The 17,577-nt window shown below is 41.5% G+C and overlaps 1 protein-coding gene and 1 long non-coding RNA gene across 2 annotated transcripts in view; one reads left to right on the top strand and one right to left on the bottom strand.

Annotated features, from left to right (window-relative positions):
- The window catches only part of LOC143807584 (uncharacterized), a 1,151,218-nt gene that overhangs the window by 743,011 nt on the left and 390,630 nt on the right, over positions 1 to 17,577 (bottom strand). The window lies entirely within an intron of this gene.
- Positions 4,263 to 16,434, top strand: SMIM28 (small integral membrane protein 28). The gene is made up of 2 exons (XM_077292815.1): positions 4,263 to 4,440; positions 15,782 to 16,434. The coding sequence occupies exons 1-2, from the start codon at positions 4,330 to 4,332 to the stop codon at positions 16,169 to 16,171; spliced, it is 501 nt and encodes a 166-aa protein (XP_077148930.1). The 5' UTR covers positions 4,263 to 4,329; the 3' UTR covers positions 16,172 to 16,434.

Here is a 17,577-nt window from a genome sequence, read left to right as displayed (position 1 = left end):
CAGCTCGAACCAGTCTGCCCATTCTCCTCTGACCTCTGGCATCAACAAGGCATTTCCGCCCACAGAACTGCCGCTCACTGGATTTTTTTTCTTTTTCGGACCATTCTCTGTAAATACTAGAGATGGTTGTGCGTGAAAATCCCAGTAGATCAGCAGTTTCTGAAATACTCAGACCAGCCCTTCTGGCACCAACAACCATGCCACGTTCAAAGGCACTCAAATCACCTTTCTTCCCCATACTGATGCTCGGTTTGAACTGCAGGAGATTGTCTTGACCATGTCTACATGCCTAAATGCACTGAGTTGCCGCCATGTGATTGGCTGATTAGAAATTAAGTGTTAACAAGAAGTTGGACAGGTGTACCTAATAAAGTGGCCAGTGAGTGTATATATATATATATATATATATATATATATATATATATATATATATATATATATACATATACATATATACATATATATATATACACTCACTGGCCACTTTATTAGGTACACCTGTCCAACTTCTTGTTAACACTTAATTTCTAATCAGCCAATCACATGGCGGCAACTCAGTGCATTTAGGCATGTAGACATGGTCAAGACAATCTCCTGCAGTTCAAACCGAGCATCAGTATGGGGAAGAAAGGTGATTTGAGTGCCTTTGAACGTGGCATGGTTGTTGGTGCCAGAAGGGCTGGTCTGAGTATTTCAGAAACTGCTGATCTACTGGGATTTTCACGCACAACCATCTCTAGGGTTTACAGAGAATGGTCCGAAAAAGAAAAAAAATCCAGTGAGCGGCAGTTCTGTGGGCGGAAATGCCTTGTTGATGCCAGAGGTCAGAGGAGAATGGGCAGACTGGTTCGAGCTGATAGAAAGGCAACAGTGACTCAAATCGCCACCCGTTACAACCAAGGTAGGCCTAAGAGCATCTCTGAATGCACAGTGCGTCGAACTTTGAGGCAGATGGGCTACAGCAGCAGAAGACCACACCGGGTACCACTCCTTTCAGCTAAGAACAGGAAACTGAGGCTACAATTTGTACAAGCTCATCGAAATTGGACAGTAGAAGATTGGAAAAACGTTGCTTGGTCTGATGAGTCTCGATTTCTGCTGCGACATTCGGATGGTAGGGTCAGAATTTGGCGTAAACAACATGAAAGCATGGATCCATCCTGCCTTGTATGGAGCATCTTTGGGATGTGCAGCCGACAAATTTGCGGCAACTGTGTGATGCCATCATGTCAATATGGACCAAAATCTCTGAGGAATGCTTCCAGCACCTTGTTGAATCTATGCCACGAAGATTTGAGGCAGTTCTGAAGGCAAAAGGGGGTCCAACCCGTTACTAGCATGGTGTACCTAATAAAGTGGCCGGTGAGTGTATATATATATACTGTATATTAGGCTGGATTCACAGATTCTCGCACAATTCTGAATGCACTTGTTTGACACACACAGGTCTGGATCATAGGATGCAAGAACATAAGGATATATTCACATAAAGTAAATTTCACATCTACTATATAATTGTCTAAGGGTCACTTCCGTCTTTCTGTCTGTCTGTCCTTCTGTCTGTCATGGATATTCATTGGTCGCGGCCTCTGTCTGTCATGGAATCCAAGTCGCTGATTGGTCGTGGCAAAACGTCCACGACCATTGCCACGACCAATCAGCGACGCGCACAATCCGGAAGAAAATGGCCGCTCCTTACTCCGCTCACTCAGTGCCCGGCGCCCGCATACACCCCTCCGGTCACCGCTCACACAGGGTTAATGCCGGCGGTATCGGACCGCGTTATGCCGCATGTAACGCACTCCGTTACCGCCGCTATTAACCCTGTGTGACCAAGTTTTTACTATTGACACAGCCTATGCAGCGTCAATGGTAAAAACATCTAATGTTAAAAATAATTTAAAAAATTAAAAATCATTAGATACTCACCTTCCGCCGCCTTCTCCCGCTCCTCGCGATGCTCCGGCCGGTCCATGCAAGCGGCACGTTCCGGTGGCAAGGATGGTCTGGCAGAAGGACCTGCCATGACGTCACGGTCATGTGACCGCGACACGGTCATGTGACCGCGACGTCACCACCGGTCCTGCGCGAAAAGGACCTGCCATGACGTCACAGTCACGTGACCGCGACTTCATCACACCTGGAACCGGAAGCTGCCGCCTGCACCCCACACATGCGTCAGAACTACAACGCGCCTGCGGAATGTGAGTATATGTTTATTTTTATTTTTTTTAACCTGTGACATACATGGCTGGGCAATATACTACGTAGCTGGGCAATATACTACGTGACTGCCCAATATACTACGTGGCTGGGCAATATACTACGTGGCTCTGTGCTGTATACTACGTCGCTGTGCAATATACTACGTGGCTCTGTGCTGTATACTACGTCACTTGGCAATATACTACGTAACTGGGCAATATACTACGTCACTGGGCAATATACTACGTCACTTGGCAATATACTACGTAACTGGGCAATATACTACATCACTGGGCAATATACTACATCACTGGGCAATATACTACGTCGCTGAGCAATATACTACGTCACTGGGCAATATACTACATCACTGAGCAATATACTACGTGGCTGGGCAATATACTACGTGGCTGGGCAATATACTACGTCGCTGGGCAATATACTACGTGGCTGGGCAATATAATACGTGGCTCTGTGCTGTATACTACGTCACTGGGCAATATACTATGTCACTGGGCAATATACTACGTCACTGGGCAATATACTACGTCACTGGGCAATATACTACTTTGCTGGGCAATATACTACGTGGCTGGGCAATATACTACGTCATTGGGCAATATACTACGTGGCTCTGTGCTGTATACTACGTCACTGGGCAATATACTACGTGGCTGGGCAATATACTACGTGACTGGGCAACATACTATGTGGACATACATATTCTAGAATACCCGATGCGTTAGAATCGGGCCACCATCTAGTAACTAATAAATATCATACATATTCCACACCAAAATCTGCATGAAATCCATTAGCATTTCATGTACTTTTTATTCTAATGGGAAGTTCATATAGGCTCATTTCATCATTGCCTTTGCGTCTGTTTTTAAGTCTCATTTTTGTTCCACACAACTTCACTCCAATTCCCCCCTTGCAGAACAACAGTATTTTGGTGTAATTTTTTAAACCTTTTGTGAAAAGTGTGACCTTTTGACCTAACGAGTTAAAAATATAAAAAAAGACCATTTTTCCTTGACACCAAATTCATGAATCAAGTGTGCCATTTTGAAGGATTTGGCGCAAAATAGGCAACTAATACGACAAGACAATAAAGGAAAGTCAATTAAAACAACGCAAATGATAAATTGGGGCAATGGTGTGTACTGTTGCAGCATAATTTTAAAATAGATTGCAAGCTTTTTGTATATAAAAAAAGAATTAAGTGACATATTACTTATTGGTGTACTTTTAGAGCAGAAGCCGCGTCGGTAAGCCACACGCAGATTGGCCCCATTCAATGATCACCAGCGCATCAACCCGTAAAACCGCATCAGAATTTCGAATTTTGCATTTCCTTTGTGGATTATATTGTAAATCTTTTTTTTTCAGAATCACAATAGTAAATAGCCACAAATATCACAATAGTGAATTGCAGCAAATAAAGAGTTAAACTCCTGTTTTAGGGCAACCTGCTAGCGTATGACGCTGAATTTTGCAGTCTTATCGTAATCATATCTTCCAAATAGCGAAAAGCTCTTCTAGGCTAAAAGCTTTCCACAGATTTATCATTAACATCTAAACGCTAATGGTTCTAAATAATTCAGCATGTCACTTAGCCCATGTCCTTGCTGCCTCTGACCTCTGCTGCTCTTCCCCGTAGAGCGTACAGGATATCCATCTCTGCGCCACGTACTGTACTAGAACCTTAGACAAAAGCACATTTTATTGTTTTCTTTACAAGGGGTTAATAGACGGACTCTCTTTTTACTACAGGATCCGAAGGCACAAGGTTATTTGTCCGGAATCAGACCATGTGGCGTGCAATTCTCCTTTACTAATCTTAATGCCGTGCACTATCCAATCACATCTCTGCCCTTCCCCGGTACCTGATGCCAGCTTTCTGGTAATGTAGGCCAGTGTAATAAATCCACAGAGATTGACTTGGGATGATGGTGTAGCCTGTGTTTTTTTTCTCACTGTAGTTAATAACGGAGAGAACTTATCCCAATGATCATTAGCTTCCAGGCCTCCATCTGTGTCGGGGGAGACAGAGATAGGGATTGTGGGACAATTAGTCATTCGTGGTTGGGAATTTAGGCGACAGCAGCATCATTTCTCACAATGCGTTGGCTCTTGGACAGTAGCTGGAGTAAATTTGGACATGCGGGAAGGGGCACCTATGAGTGGATGACCAGCGAACCTGCAGTTCCCGTGGTTGACACAAAGTTGCAGGTAAGTACTTTTCTCATGGCACATTTCACCCTAATATATAGAGTTACGTTCTTTGCACTCTCATAGTCAAATTCATAGTATTGCCATAAGCTTTACACGCCTTCTCAAAATACGTAACTGATCATTAAACATTTCAAAATTTGTAAAAAGTTATAAACGAATTTAAAAAAAAAAAATTGTAAAAAGTTATGACAGAATATTTCAGTAGATGGAAATGCCAGAGTTGCGTATTTTCTATATCTAAATTTTTTCCTTTTAATCACAAATCTACAATATTGGTATAATATTAAGACGAAACAGAACTATGTCTCGGGAACAGAAGTGAATTGGTTTGGTTGTCAGAAGTGTTGCGATGGAAGTTTGTACTATGATGATGGCATTATGTTGATTTTATTATATCACATTATTTAATTCATTTCTCTTTTTATAATACGCATATGAAAAAACGTTTGTCAATTTAGTAATAAGTTCAATTTATTTTTGAACCTGTGAAATATTCGATCTGTAATGCCAGGATTTGATGGTGTATTGGTACACCCTAATGCATTACCAATTCTATAGTATCCCCTCATGCATACCGTACCTCTCCCCTCACCAACCTGTAGGTTGTAGACCCTCACAGGCTGCGTCCTCGTTCCCTCTGTACTAGTCGGTCACTCATTTAGACATGTATATTGTACTTGCTTTCTATCTTATATTATAGGCTTACATTATGAAATACCGCTATGCATTCTCTATATATTAGCCAAGTTTATGTACTGTGGACCCTGTTTGCCCCTTTTCTATATATACATTATTTATAATATATGTTAATATATTATATATATATAATTTATATTATAATATATTATATATTACATAAATTCTGTGTTTCCATACTTTTTCTGTTCCTACAGCTGTATATTTTTAAAAATAGGACAAAAATATTTTTGTTTAGTCTTTATGTAAGTGCAGCATTATAATGAACTAATAATGATCTGAATTTTCAGCACTTTACAATCCTGAAAATGATAAATGTCATAGGCATACATGGACGGCAGGCAGGGATGATAAACCTGCTAACTTCTAACATACACAGTAAATTGTACTAAACATTTCTAATACAATCCTACAAGGCTCCCAGCATATCCATCTATCTAACAATTGGCCTGAAACATCAAATTGAGAACAAAGTGCACTTTCATTGTAAACCTTCCTGCTATTATACCCCAGTATTTATCATTAATATATAATGTCACCACCTCTGTATATTGTAGTGCATTATTATTTACCACCACCATCCTTGCACAGGGCACATATAGTATACAGCATTTTAACCCCAAGGCATTATATTAGATTTGATCATAGTTTTCCCTAGGGACTACAATTCATAATTATGTCGCATTGTCACCTCTGTATATTCTAGTGCATAAGTATAATGCTTTTTATATACATGGTATCATCATCCCTGCATTTTATACTGCATTAATATATAGCCATAGCATTAACATGTGAAATGCTTTCCATATATTACATAGGAACATCACTCCCAGGGATTATAGAACATTAGTATTATATACCATCATCATCCCTGTATTTTGTAGTGATTTATTATAGGGGGAACACTATCATGTGCAAGATTCTATAGCGTTATTACTTCTGTGCATTACAGAACATTATTATCATGTAGGATCATCAGCCCTATGCATTATACATCACTATTATATAGCGATATCCCCTCCATGTATTACCGTACATCAGATGTTATATTACGGTATATAGCATTATTACTTCTGTGCATCATAGAACATTATCATCATGTAGGATCATCAGCCCTATGCATTATACATCACTATTATATGGCGACATCCCCTCCATGTATTACATTAGGTGTAATATTATATAGCGTTATTACTTCTGTGCATTATAGAACATTATTATCATGTAGGATCATCAGCCCTATGCATTATACATCACTATTATATAGCGACATCCCCTCCATGTATTACATCAGGTGTAATATTATATAGCGTTATTACTTCTGTGCATCATAGAACATTATCATCATGTAGGATCATCAGCCCTATGCATTATACATCACTATTATATAGCGACATCCCCTCCATGTATTACATCAGGTGTAATATTATATAGCGTTATTACTTCTGTGCATTACAGAACATTATTATCATGTAGGATCATCAGCCCTATGCATTATACATCACTATTATATAGCGATATCCCCTTCATGTATTACATCAGGTGCAATATTATATAGTAGAATCATCAGCCCTGTTCATTACACATCAATGTTAATAGAATTACCTCCATGTATTACATCAGATGCAATATTATATAGCGTTATTATTTATGTGCATTACAGAACATTATTATCATATATTGTACATCACTATTATGCAGCATTACCCCCATGTATTCCATGATAGTGCAGCAGTATCATTCTGACTGCTATGCATTGCATATTATTATCATGCAGACTCATCAGCCCTCTGCATTATAGGTAAGTGCAAACTGATCCTTGATAAAAGATGAAAATAAGCAGCACAACATGAATGCAGACAGAGATAAGCCACAAAATCCAATCCTGCGCAACGGCTGCCAAATGTTGTGTTTGTGTCCGTAATAACCATCGGGAGTTACTGTATCTTGTGTCTATACAAACAGAAACGCAATGGTCAGTTGCTCTAAGGAGGAGATCACATGGTCGGTATACAATCTGCCAGAGCCTGGACCTCCATAGGTATAGTGATCATTTCTGTTTTTAACGACAAAATTGAATTCATGAAGAATGAAAAGTTTTAGGCCACATTCACATGGTCAGTATCTGGTCAGTATTTTACCTCAGTATTTGGTCAGTATTTTACCTCAGTATTTGCAAGCCAAAGCCAGGAGTGGGTGATAATTACAGAAGTGGTGCATATGTTTCTATTGTACTTTTACTCTGATTGTTCCATTCCTGGTTTTAGCTTACAGATACTAATGGAAAATTACCCATATGATTGCTTTTATAAAAAAAAATATACAGAGGGAGCTGCAGACCAAGGCCCAGGAGTCCAAAAAATGGCCCCTCTTTAGCCCATCAACTGCCACCACCTACCATGAATAATTGCATTGGACCCTCACAGTTCTGCTTGTCTATGAGTTTAATTTACAGGCAAAAATAAGGCCCCAGTTATTCGCCTGGCCCACTCTCCAGTGACCTATAAAACACTAGATAGCCCGATTCTAACGCATCGGGTATTCTAGAATATGTATGTAGTTTATTTATGAAGATTTTAGAATAATACATTGAATACACAGGATTCGGACTGCGCCTGTCGCTGATTGTTTTGCTGCCTGCCACGTAGTGTATTGCCCAGCCCACGTAGTATATTGCCCAGCCCACATAGTATATTGCACAGCCACGTAGTATATTGCACAGCCCACGTAGTATATTGCCCAGCCCACATAGTATATTGCACAGCCACGTAGTATATTGCACAGCCACGTAGTATATTGCACAGCCCACGTAGTACAGTCATGGCCAAAAGTTTTGAGAATGACACCAAAATTATATTTTCACATGACCTGCTGCCCTCTGGTTTTCATTAGTGTTTGTCTGATGTTTATATCACATACAGAAATATAATTGCAATCATATTATGAGTACCAATAGGTTATATTGACAGTTAGAATGAGTTAATGCAGCAAGTCAATATTTGCAGTGTTGACCCTTCTTCTTCAAGACTTCTGCAATTCTCCCTGGCATGCTCTCAATCAACTTCTGGACCAAATCCTGACTGATAGCAGTCCATTCTTGCATAATCAATGCTTGCATTTTGCCAGAATTTGTTGGTTTTTGTTTGTCCACCCGTCTCTTGATGATTGACCACAAGTTCTCAATGGGATTAAGATCTGGGGAGTTTCCAGGCCATGGACCCAAAATCTCTATGTTTTGTTCCATGAGCCATTTAGTTATCACCTTTGCTTTATGACAAGGTGCTCCATCATGCTGGAAAAGGCATTGTTGGCGCCAAACTGCTCTTGGACGGTTGGGAGAAGTTGCTCTTGGAGGACATTCTGGTACCATTCTTTATTCATGGCTGTGTTTTTAGGCAAGACTGTGAGTGAGCCGATTCCCTTGGCTGAGAAGCAACCCCACACATGAATGGTTTCAGGATGCTTTACAGTTGGCATGAGACAAGACTGGTGGTAGCGCTCACCTCTTCTTCTCCGAATAAGCTGTTTTCCAGATGTCCCAAACAATCGAAAAGGGGATTCATCAGAGAAAATGACTTTGCCCCAGTCCTCAGCAGTCCACTCCCTGTACCTTTTGCAGAATATCAGTCGGTCCCTGATGTTTTTTCTGGAGAGAAGTGGCTTCTTTGCTGCCCTCCTTGAAACCAGGCCTTGCCCAAAGAGTCTCCGCCTCACAGTGCGTGCAGAAACACTCACACCAGCCTGCTGCCATTCCTGAGCAAGCTCGGCACTGCTGGTAGTCCGACCCCGCAGCTGAAACAGTTTTAAGATACGGTCCTGGCGCTTGCTGGTCTTTCTTGGGCGCCCTGGAGCCTTTTTGACAACAATGGAAGCTCTCTCCTTGAAGTTCTTGATGATGCGATAGATTGTTGACTGAGGTGCAATCTTTGTAGCTGCGATACTCTTCCCTGTTAGGCCATTTTTGTGCAGTGCAATGATGGCTGCACATGTTTCTTTTGAGATAACCATGGGTAACTGAAGAGAAACAATGATACCAAGCACCAGCCTCCTTTTAAAGTGTCCAGTGATGTCATTCTTACTTAATCATGACTGATTGATCACCAGCCCTGTCCTCATCAACACCCACACCTGTGTTAATGGATCAATCAATAAAACGATGTTAGCTGCTCCTTTTAAGGCAGGACTGCAATGATGTTGAAATGTGTTTTGGGGGTTAAAGTTCATTTTCTGGGCAAACATTGACTTGCAAGTACAGTAATTGCTGTTAAGCTGATCACTCTGACATTCAGGAGTATATGCAAATTGCCATTAGAAAAAATGAAGCAGTAGACTTTGGAAAAATTAATATTTGTCTCATTCTCAAAATTTTTGTCCATGACTGCATATTGCACAGCCCACGTAGTATATTGCACAGCCCACGTAGTATATTACACAGCCCACGTAGTATATGGCACAGCCCACGTAGTATATTGCACAGCCACGTAGTATATTGCACAGCCCACATAGTATATTGCACAGCCCACGTAGTTTGTTGCACAGCCACGTAGGATATAGCACAGCCACGTAGTATATAGCACAGCCACGTAGTATATTGCACAGCCCACGTAGTATATTGCCCAGCCCACGTAGTATATTGCCCAGCCCACGTAGTATATTGCACAGCCCACATAGTATATTGCACAGCCCACATAGTATATTGCACAGCCCACGTAGTATATAGCACAGCCACGCAGTATATTGCACAGCCCACGTAGTATATAGCACAGCCCACGTAGTATATAGCAATGTGGGCATCATATCCCTGTTAAAAAAAAAGAATTAAAATAAAAAATAGTTCTATACTCACCCTCCGACGTCCCCCCGGATCCAAGCAAGGCCTTTACCGATGCTCCTCGCGACGCTCCGGACCCAAGAGTACATTGCGGTCTCGCAAGATGATGACGTAGCGGTCTCGCGAGACCGCTACGTCATCATCTCGCGAGATCGCAATGCATGGAACGGTCACCGGAGCGTCGCGAGGAGCGGGAAAGGCCTGTTCCTGATCTGGGGGGCCGACGGAAGGTGAGTATAGAATTATTTTTTATTTTTTTTATTATTTTTACCATTAGATCTTTTTACTATTGATGCTGCATAGGCAGCATCAATAGTAAAAAGTTGGTCCCACAGGGTTAATAGCAGCGTTAACGGACTGCGATACACCGTTAACGCTGCTATTAACCCTGTGTGAGCGCTGACTGGAGGGGAGTATGGAGCGGGCGCTGACGGCTGGGGAGTAGGGAGGGACTAATTCTTGGCCGGACTGCGCCCGTCGCTGATTGGTCGCGGCCTGGCGGCCGCAACCAATCAGCGACGAAGAATTTCCAGGACAGACAGACAGACGGAAGTGACCCTTAGACAATTATATAGTAGATTTGTACATCTGAAAGGTAAGTATTGGTATTATAGTTCCCTCTTCTAATTCTGTCTATTTGTAGAGTTTAAAAAATGGAAAATAAATAACATATTCTATATGCGTCTTCATGTAATTTAACACCTCAACCCCCCAGTGAATGTATACCATGGGGTATATGACTGAGTAGCAGATGTGGAACAGAGTAAAGAGAAACAAAGTGACCCTAGAGGGCACGTGGGGTTTACCAATGTAACGTGGCACGGGGCGGTAGCTGTTGACGAAGCACTAATCTTTCATGCCCTGGCATGCTACATAAAGATGGGGGTCCTGGCTGGGTGTGTTGGTTTTGTCTACGAGGGTGCTACGCCCTTGCAGGCCACATGGTGCCATTGACTTCAGCAGGTCAGGACCAGATGGTATAAAGTTCAATGATGGAGACCACCAACCAAACATAAGCAGTCGTTAACTGAATATCAACTTGGTGGGGATTATGTACCACAGATAGCAGGTGCATAACTTCATGAATTTTTGCTTTACAACATGGAGCATATTCACAAATGGTCTCTCTACCTCTTTCAGACTTACTTGTTACTGCCCCAAGTTCCTGTGTTCACCACAACCCAGCATAGTAATGCAGTCCAGGAAGTGAGGCTACTGTCCTCAACCCATAGTTCTGCATCCTCCTTTTCTGTAGGGGAACTAGTTTGCCACTATGGATGATACTTAACTTCTTCGCTTGCTGACACCTTGGAGCTACCTCCACGGGGGCACTCTCTTCGTGCCACACTCCCTTTTCCGTCCTAGCCCGTTACCTCTCTGTCTGGCGAACTCTGGGCCATACTGCTAGGCATTCTGTCCCAGGACCTGTCTCCATCACTCTGTCCTTCTGTCACTTTTCTTTAATCTACTCCAGATCTCTCTATCCACTGCCACGGTCTCCACTCGCGTCAGGGACACCCATGTCATGCGGCTCTGCTGACCAGTCAGACCTTAGGTCTGCTTCTGTTGCACACTGGGCCCTATCTGTCTTGCTGACAGGAAACTGTCTCTGTCCCTTCACCTTATCCCATCCCACTCTGGGCGAGTCCCAAACATTAACCATAACACTCCCTACTGTGAAGCAAAATACAATCTATTATTAATAATTCATGTCACAATACACATTGCACAATACGTGTGTCTTCAAGGAGCAATGAGGCAGTATGTCTATCTCCTTACACCAACATTCGGACAACAATAGAAACCCTTCATGTCTAAACTTTATTTTTCTTTGCAGTTATGGTGCATATTTATATTGTGCAAGGTTTAGATTAGTCCGTCAAATGAAGCAACAGGCAAAATCTGAAAAAAAAAATGGTTTATGTGCTGGGCAAAAATAGTGTTGGCCACCAAAATTATATATACCCATTCAGAGTCAATTCCAAGGTCCCCTGCCTTCTTCTTGAGGCTTCCGCAGCTGCCTGCTTTCTGTGCTCTCGGGATCATACCCAAAGCTGTTAACTTGATCCGTTACACAATTATTTCAGAAATAATAAAAAAGTATATAGTGTATTAGTGATAAAGTAAACCCTCCTACTTAGTCCCAGTTTAAAGGGGTCATCCATTTTCATATTGTTTCACTCCATCAGCATGTCCTATGCAACAGTAATAAAATCAGTTGTACTCACCTTCCCCTGCTCCCTCTCTCTAATCAAGGTGATTGTGTACAGGCTGCAGCGGTGACGTGGCGACTACAGGGCACTTAGCCTTGAGTAGGAAGATGAAGATGGCACAAGCCGCTGAGCGCAGGGATAGACTGAAGCAGTCACGTGTACTATAGTCATCATGATGTCTCCGCTGCAACCTGTAAACAATCACCATGAGCCGGCGCTAGAACAGGGGGAAGGTAAGTACAGTCGATTTTATTATTTTTACAAAGGGTAAGCCAATGGGCTGTTAAACTTTGAAGCATACCTTAAAGAGTGACCGTCATATTAATCTTTGTTTGATTAATCAATAGTACACATGAAAAAAAAGAAACTTTGTAATATATCTTATACCAGAATCTTCTTCTTTCTCCCTCAGCACTGATATTTATTCTTAAACGTCTCAATTCATGGGTAAAACCTGACTTCACTAAATACCGATTTTACCTATGAATTGAGTTCAGGAGGAGAAAGAAGCAGATTTCTGTGATAAGACATATTACAAAGTTTCTTATTTTCATGTGTATAATTGATATATAGAATAAAAATTAAAAGACGGTTACTTTATAAGACTGATTTTATTAAATATACTAGATAAAATAAACTTTTACATTTTTTTTTATACGTCATATTTAAATAAGTAATTATAAATGCGTGCATGTAAACACAGACAGTGACCCATAGGCACAGACTCAACACCTGACGAAACTGCAATAGAGAACAAATGCTCTTATGTTTTTTGTGCATTTATTGGACTCACAGTTGAGTGGTTAAATCTTGATCTATAGGAACAAGATATTGTAAATGACAATATAGAATGATTTGCACTGTGTCAAAGAAACCTTGAATGAAGTCATGACCATCTCTTCAAAAGCATATCTTAAGTATCACATAAGTGTACACACTGAGCCGCAGTCGTCTCACCACTTAACCATGAATCATGTGATACCATAAATGATGATAATACACTATATACTGTAGGATTCGCATGTGTAATAATAGCCGCAGTAACGTAACTAGAGTCCAATGGACCCCAGTACAAAATTTAGACCTGGACACCCACGCCCCTCACCCGCCCGCCTCCGCATGTTGGTCAGATGTATGGGCACTTGGAGGGTTCTAAATCCCATAAGGACATAAGAGTGGCCCCCACTATTATGTAGTAATGTCCCCATCTTATGCTCCTTCTTGGTATATATGTCTCCCGTTTTGGGCCAGACTTAGTATATACAGTGGGTACAGAAAATATTCATACCCTTTTACATTTTTCACTCTTTGTTTCATTGCACCCATTTGGTAAATTTAAAAAAGTTCATTTTTTTCTAATTAATGTACACTCTGCACCCCATCTAGACTGAAAAAAAGCAGAAATGTAGAAATTTTTCCAAATTTATTAAAAAAGAAATACTGAAATATCACATGGACATAAGTATTCAGACCCTTTGCTCAGTATTGAGTAGAAGCACCCTTTTGAGCTAGTACAGCCATGAGTCTTCTTGGGAATGATGCAACAAGTTTTTCACACCTGGATTTGGGGATCCTCTGCCATTCTCCCTTGCAGATCCTTTCCAGTTTCGTCAGGTTGGATGGTGAACGTTGTTGGACAGTCATTTTCAGGTCTCCCCAGAGATGTTCAATTGGGTTTAGGTCAGGGCTCTGGCTGGGCCAGTCAAGAATGGTCACAGAGTTGTTCTGAAGCCACTCCTTTGTTATTTTAGCTGTGTGCTTAGTGTCATTGACCTGTTGGAAGCTGAACCTTTTGCCAAGTCTGAGGTCCAGAGCACTCTGGAAGAGGTTTTCATCCATGATATTGCTGTACTTGGCCGCATTCATGTTTTCTTCAATGGCAACCATTCATCCTGTCCCTGCAGCTGAAAAACACCCTCATAGCATGTTGCTGCCACCACTATGTTTCACTTTTGGGATTATATTGGGCAGGTGATGAACAGTGCCTGGTTTTCTCCACACATACCGATTAGAATTATCACCAAAAAGGTCTATCTTCGTCTCATCATACCAGAGAATCTTATTTCTCATAGTCTGGGATTCCTATGAATGTGCTTTTTTAGCAAACTCTTTGCGGGATTTGATATGTCTTGCACTGAGGAGATGCTTCCATCGGGCCACTCTGCCATATACACCCGACTGGTGGAGGGCTGCAGTGATTGTTGACTTTGTTGAACTTTCTCCCATATCCCTACTGCATCTCTGGAGCTCAGCCACAGTGATCTTAGGGTTCTTCTTTACCTCTCTCGCCAAGGCTCTACTCCCACAATTGCACAGTTTAGCAGGACGGCCAAGTCTAGAAAGACTTCTGGTGGTCCCAAACTTTTTTCATTTAAGGATTATGGAGGCCACTGTGCTCTTAGGAATCTTGAGTACTGCAGAAATTCTGTTGTAACCTTGGCCATATCTGTGCCTTGCCACAATTCTGTCTCTGAGCTCCTTGGCCAGTTCCTTTGACCTCATGATTCTCATTTGGTCTGACATGCACTGTGAGCTGTGAGGTCTTATATAGACAGGTGTGTGCCTTGCCAAATCAAGTCCTATCAGTTCAATTAAGCACAGCTGGACTAAAACACAGCTGAAGGAGTAGAACCATCTCAAGGAGGATTACAAGGAATTGGACAGCATGTTACTTAAATATGAGTGTCTGAGCAAAGGATCTGAATACTTATGGACATGTGATATTTCAGTTTTTCTTTTTTATTACATTTGCAAAAATTTCTACACGATGCGGTACAGAGTGTACATTAATGTGAAAAAAGTGAACTTTTTTGAATCTACCAAATGGCTGGAATGAAACAAAGAGTGAGAAATGTAAAGGGGTCTGAATACTTTCCGTACCCACTGTATGTCCTCCATTCTGATATATATATGTTCCCCATTCTGGTATATATAACCTCCTTCCTCGTATATATGTTCCCCATCTTGGTATATATGACATCCATTCTGGTATATATGTTCCCCATCCTTGTGTATATATCCCCCATCCTGGGCCCATTGTGGTATATATGTCCCCCACCCCGGTATATATGTCCCCTATTCTGGCCGATGTTCTTGGATAAAAAATAAACGATTGTACTCACCTTCCCCGCCATGTGGTGCCTCTTCTGAAGCTGACAGCTGACTTCAGCATGCAAGCGATGGAAGCACATGACGTCACTGCCATGCGCCCCGAGTCAGGTGTACGTCGACATCAGCTGCTGTCTTCTGATTGGCCCGCAGCTTGTACTGCAGCGCACGGACCCAGCGAGTATATGCGAAGAAATAGGCTTAAGTGTGGTTTTTTATCAAGTAATAAAAACACTAAAATGCATTGTTTACACATGACTTGATTAATAAATAGGTAATTAACAATAAAATAGAGACAAACACTTGATTACTAGTTTCACGCCATTCTGTTCCTCAATACCCTATTGACACACAAAAAAGCCAACCAATCCGATTGTATACATACTATATGGCACTATTGTGTTGCACAAATATGCCGCAAAGTGTAACATTTTGAGAATACCTAAAACTTAAGGTGAAAAAATAATGTGTTCCTTCTTTCTTTTAACAGAGCAAGCATCACAATCATGTCAGCTCCACCAAAGAAGATCTGCAACCATTCTTATGTATCATACTCCCCACCACTGCTTTGCTGGTAATAGGATTCTGTGCACTTTTCCTCTATCGGAAGTGCCGACGTAAAATCCCACAAGGCCAAATCTTTGCTATAAGTCTCCAGGAGAATCTTCCAGACAGAGAAATGGACTTCTTCCCCACTTTACCGTGGAGTACAGAGCCTTTTCAGTACTGTACACTGGTACCAGATGCCTCTTTTCTAACTATATGCTTACCTCCTCCATATGAAGAGGCGATCCTGAAGGCATCAAGTGATTCTTGTATCAGCATCTATCAGGATCCAGTGCCTCCATATGAAGAAAGAGCACGAAGATCAAGCAAATAACATTAAGACATCAGAATGTACAGACTTTGCAACTGGACTTCGGCTGGACCTTGAAGTCTTAATGACAAAATGATTATGTAGCAGCTTCCAATATAAGGGCTTTTTACATTACAGATTGCACAAGCTACAAGCATTTGATATTTTTTATGATATTAAGATCAAAACTTTCAAAATTTAAGGCTGCAATGGTTATAATAGCCACAACAATGACAACAACACTAACGCTGTATACAAAGAGGCTGTAAAGCTTTAGTGCGCTGAAAATAAAGGGCTTTCTGGTTTGGATTGTAGGTGAAACTGATCATTTGGGGAATTACTGCTTTGGTAGGTGGACTGCTGTGTTAAAGTCCCCATACAGCGTAGACAGTTGAATGCTTCGTGAGGAGAAAGGAGTAAGCCTTATCTACCCCAATATCATCTAATGGTGGAGAAACGGTAGACAACCAAATGCATTAGACAGTTGGTCAAACCTGCTAAAATGGGTGGGTTTGGGTAAATATTATAGAAGTGTAAAAAAACATCCTTTTTTATAGAAGGCACATGTCCATCTATCATCACCAAACATGATTGCAGTATGTTTTTCCTGCCAAGAGATGCAGAAATTATGCTGAAATTTCTGAACCAAATACTTAACATGTGCACATTCTCTTAGAGTTAAACATGATGGAGAAAATGATGGTATTTCAAGAACTTACACTGTTGACTTTTCCGGTTAGTTAATCTACTGCTTCTCTTTATAATAAAAAAAGCACTACATTAACTGACGGCAACACTCTGCTCAGAGTCGGTTTCACCACCAGGCGCAACCGGGCAAGTGTCGGGGCCCTGGACAAACGGGGGCCCTCTTGCCATTGGGGAAACCATCACTCTATGGGGCCCTTGAGTCGGGGCAGCCCAGTGCCAGCGCTGGCACTGGGCCCCCCCTCAAATACTCACCGCTTTCCATTCCATACTGCTCTTCAGCGCCATCTTATGACTCTCTGTGATGTCTTAGGGCAGAGGGCGTGATGGCGTCACTACAGTACTCCTCTGCCGAGCAATGCCGAGAGTCAGAAGATGCTGAGGTGACCACAGCAGCAGGGAACAAGGAAAGGTGAATATTTGATTTTTAATTCTTTTTTGTAAGGAGCACTATATGGGGCCCATTATGCTGTATGGAACACTATATGAGGCCATTAGTCTGCATAGAGCAATATATTTGGCCATTATACTATATGAAGCAATATATGTGGGGTATTATACTGTATGGAGCACTATATGGGGCCCATTATACTGTATGGAGCATTATATGATAACATTATTCTGTATGGAGCATTATATGGGACCCGTTATACTGTATGGAGCAATGTATAGGGCCCATTATACTGTATGGAGCAATATATCAGGCCCATAATACTGTATGGAAG

This window comes from Ranitomeya variabilis, chromosome 2 (genome assembly GCF_051348905.1).
Source record: "Ranitomeya variabilis isolate aRanVar5 chromosome 2, aRanVar5.hap1, whole genome shotgun sequence".
Classification (NCBI taxonomy): domain Eukaryota; kingdom Metazoa; phylum Chordata; class Amphibia; order Anura; family Dendrobatidae; genus Ranitomeya; species Ranitomeya variabilis.
This window is presented reverse-complemented; position numbering and strand designations above follow the sequence as displayed.

Bases quoted from the DNA above. Each gene is read 5' to 3' on its own strand.
- SMIM28 (XM_077292815.1), top strand. From the start codon at position 4,330: ATGCGTTGGCTCTTGGACAGTAGCTGGAGTAAATTTGGACATGCGGGA. The intron at 4,441-15,781 runs GTAAGTACTTTT...TTCTTTTAACAG, and splicing joins TGGTTGACACAAAGTTGCAG to AGCAAGCATCACAATCATGT.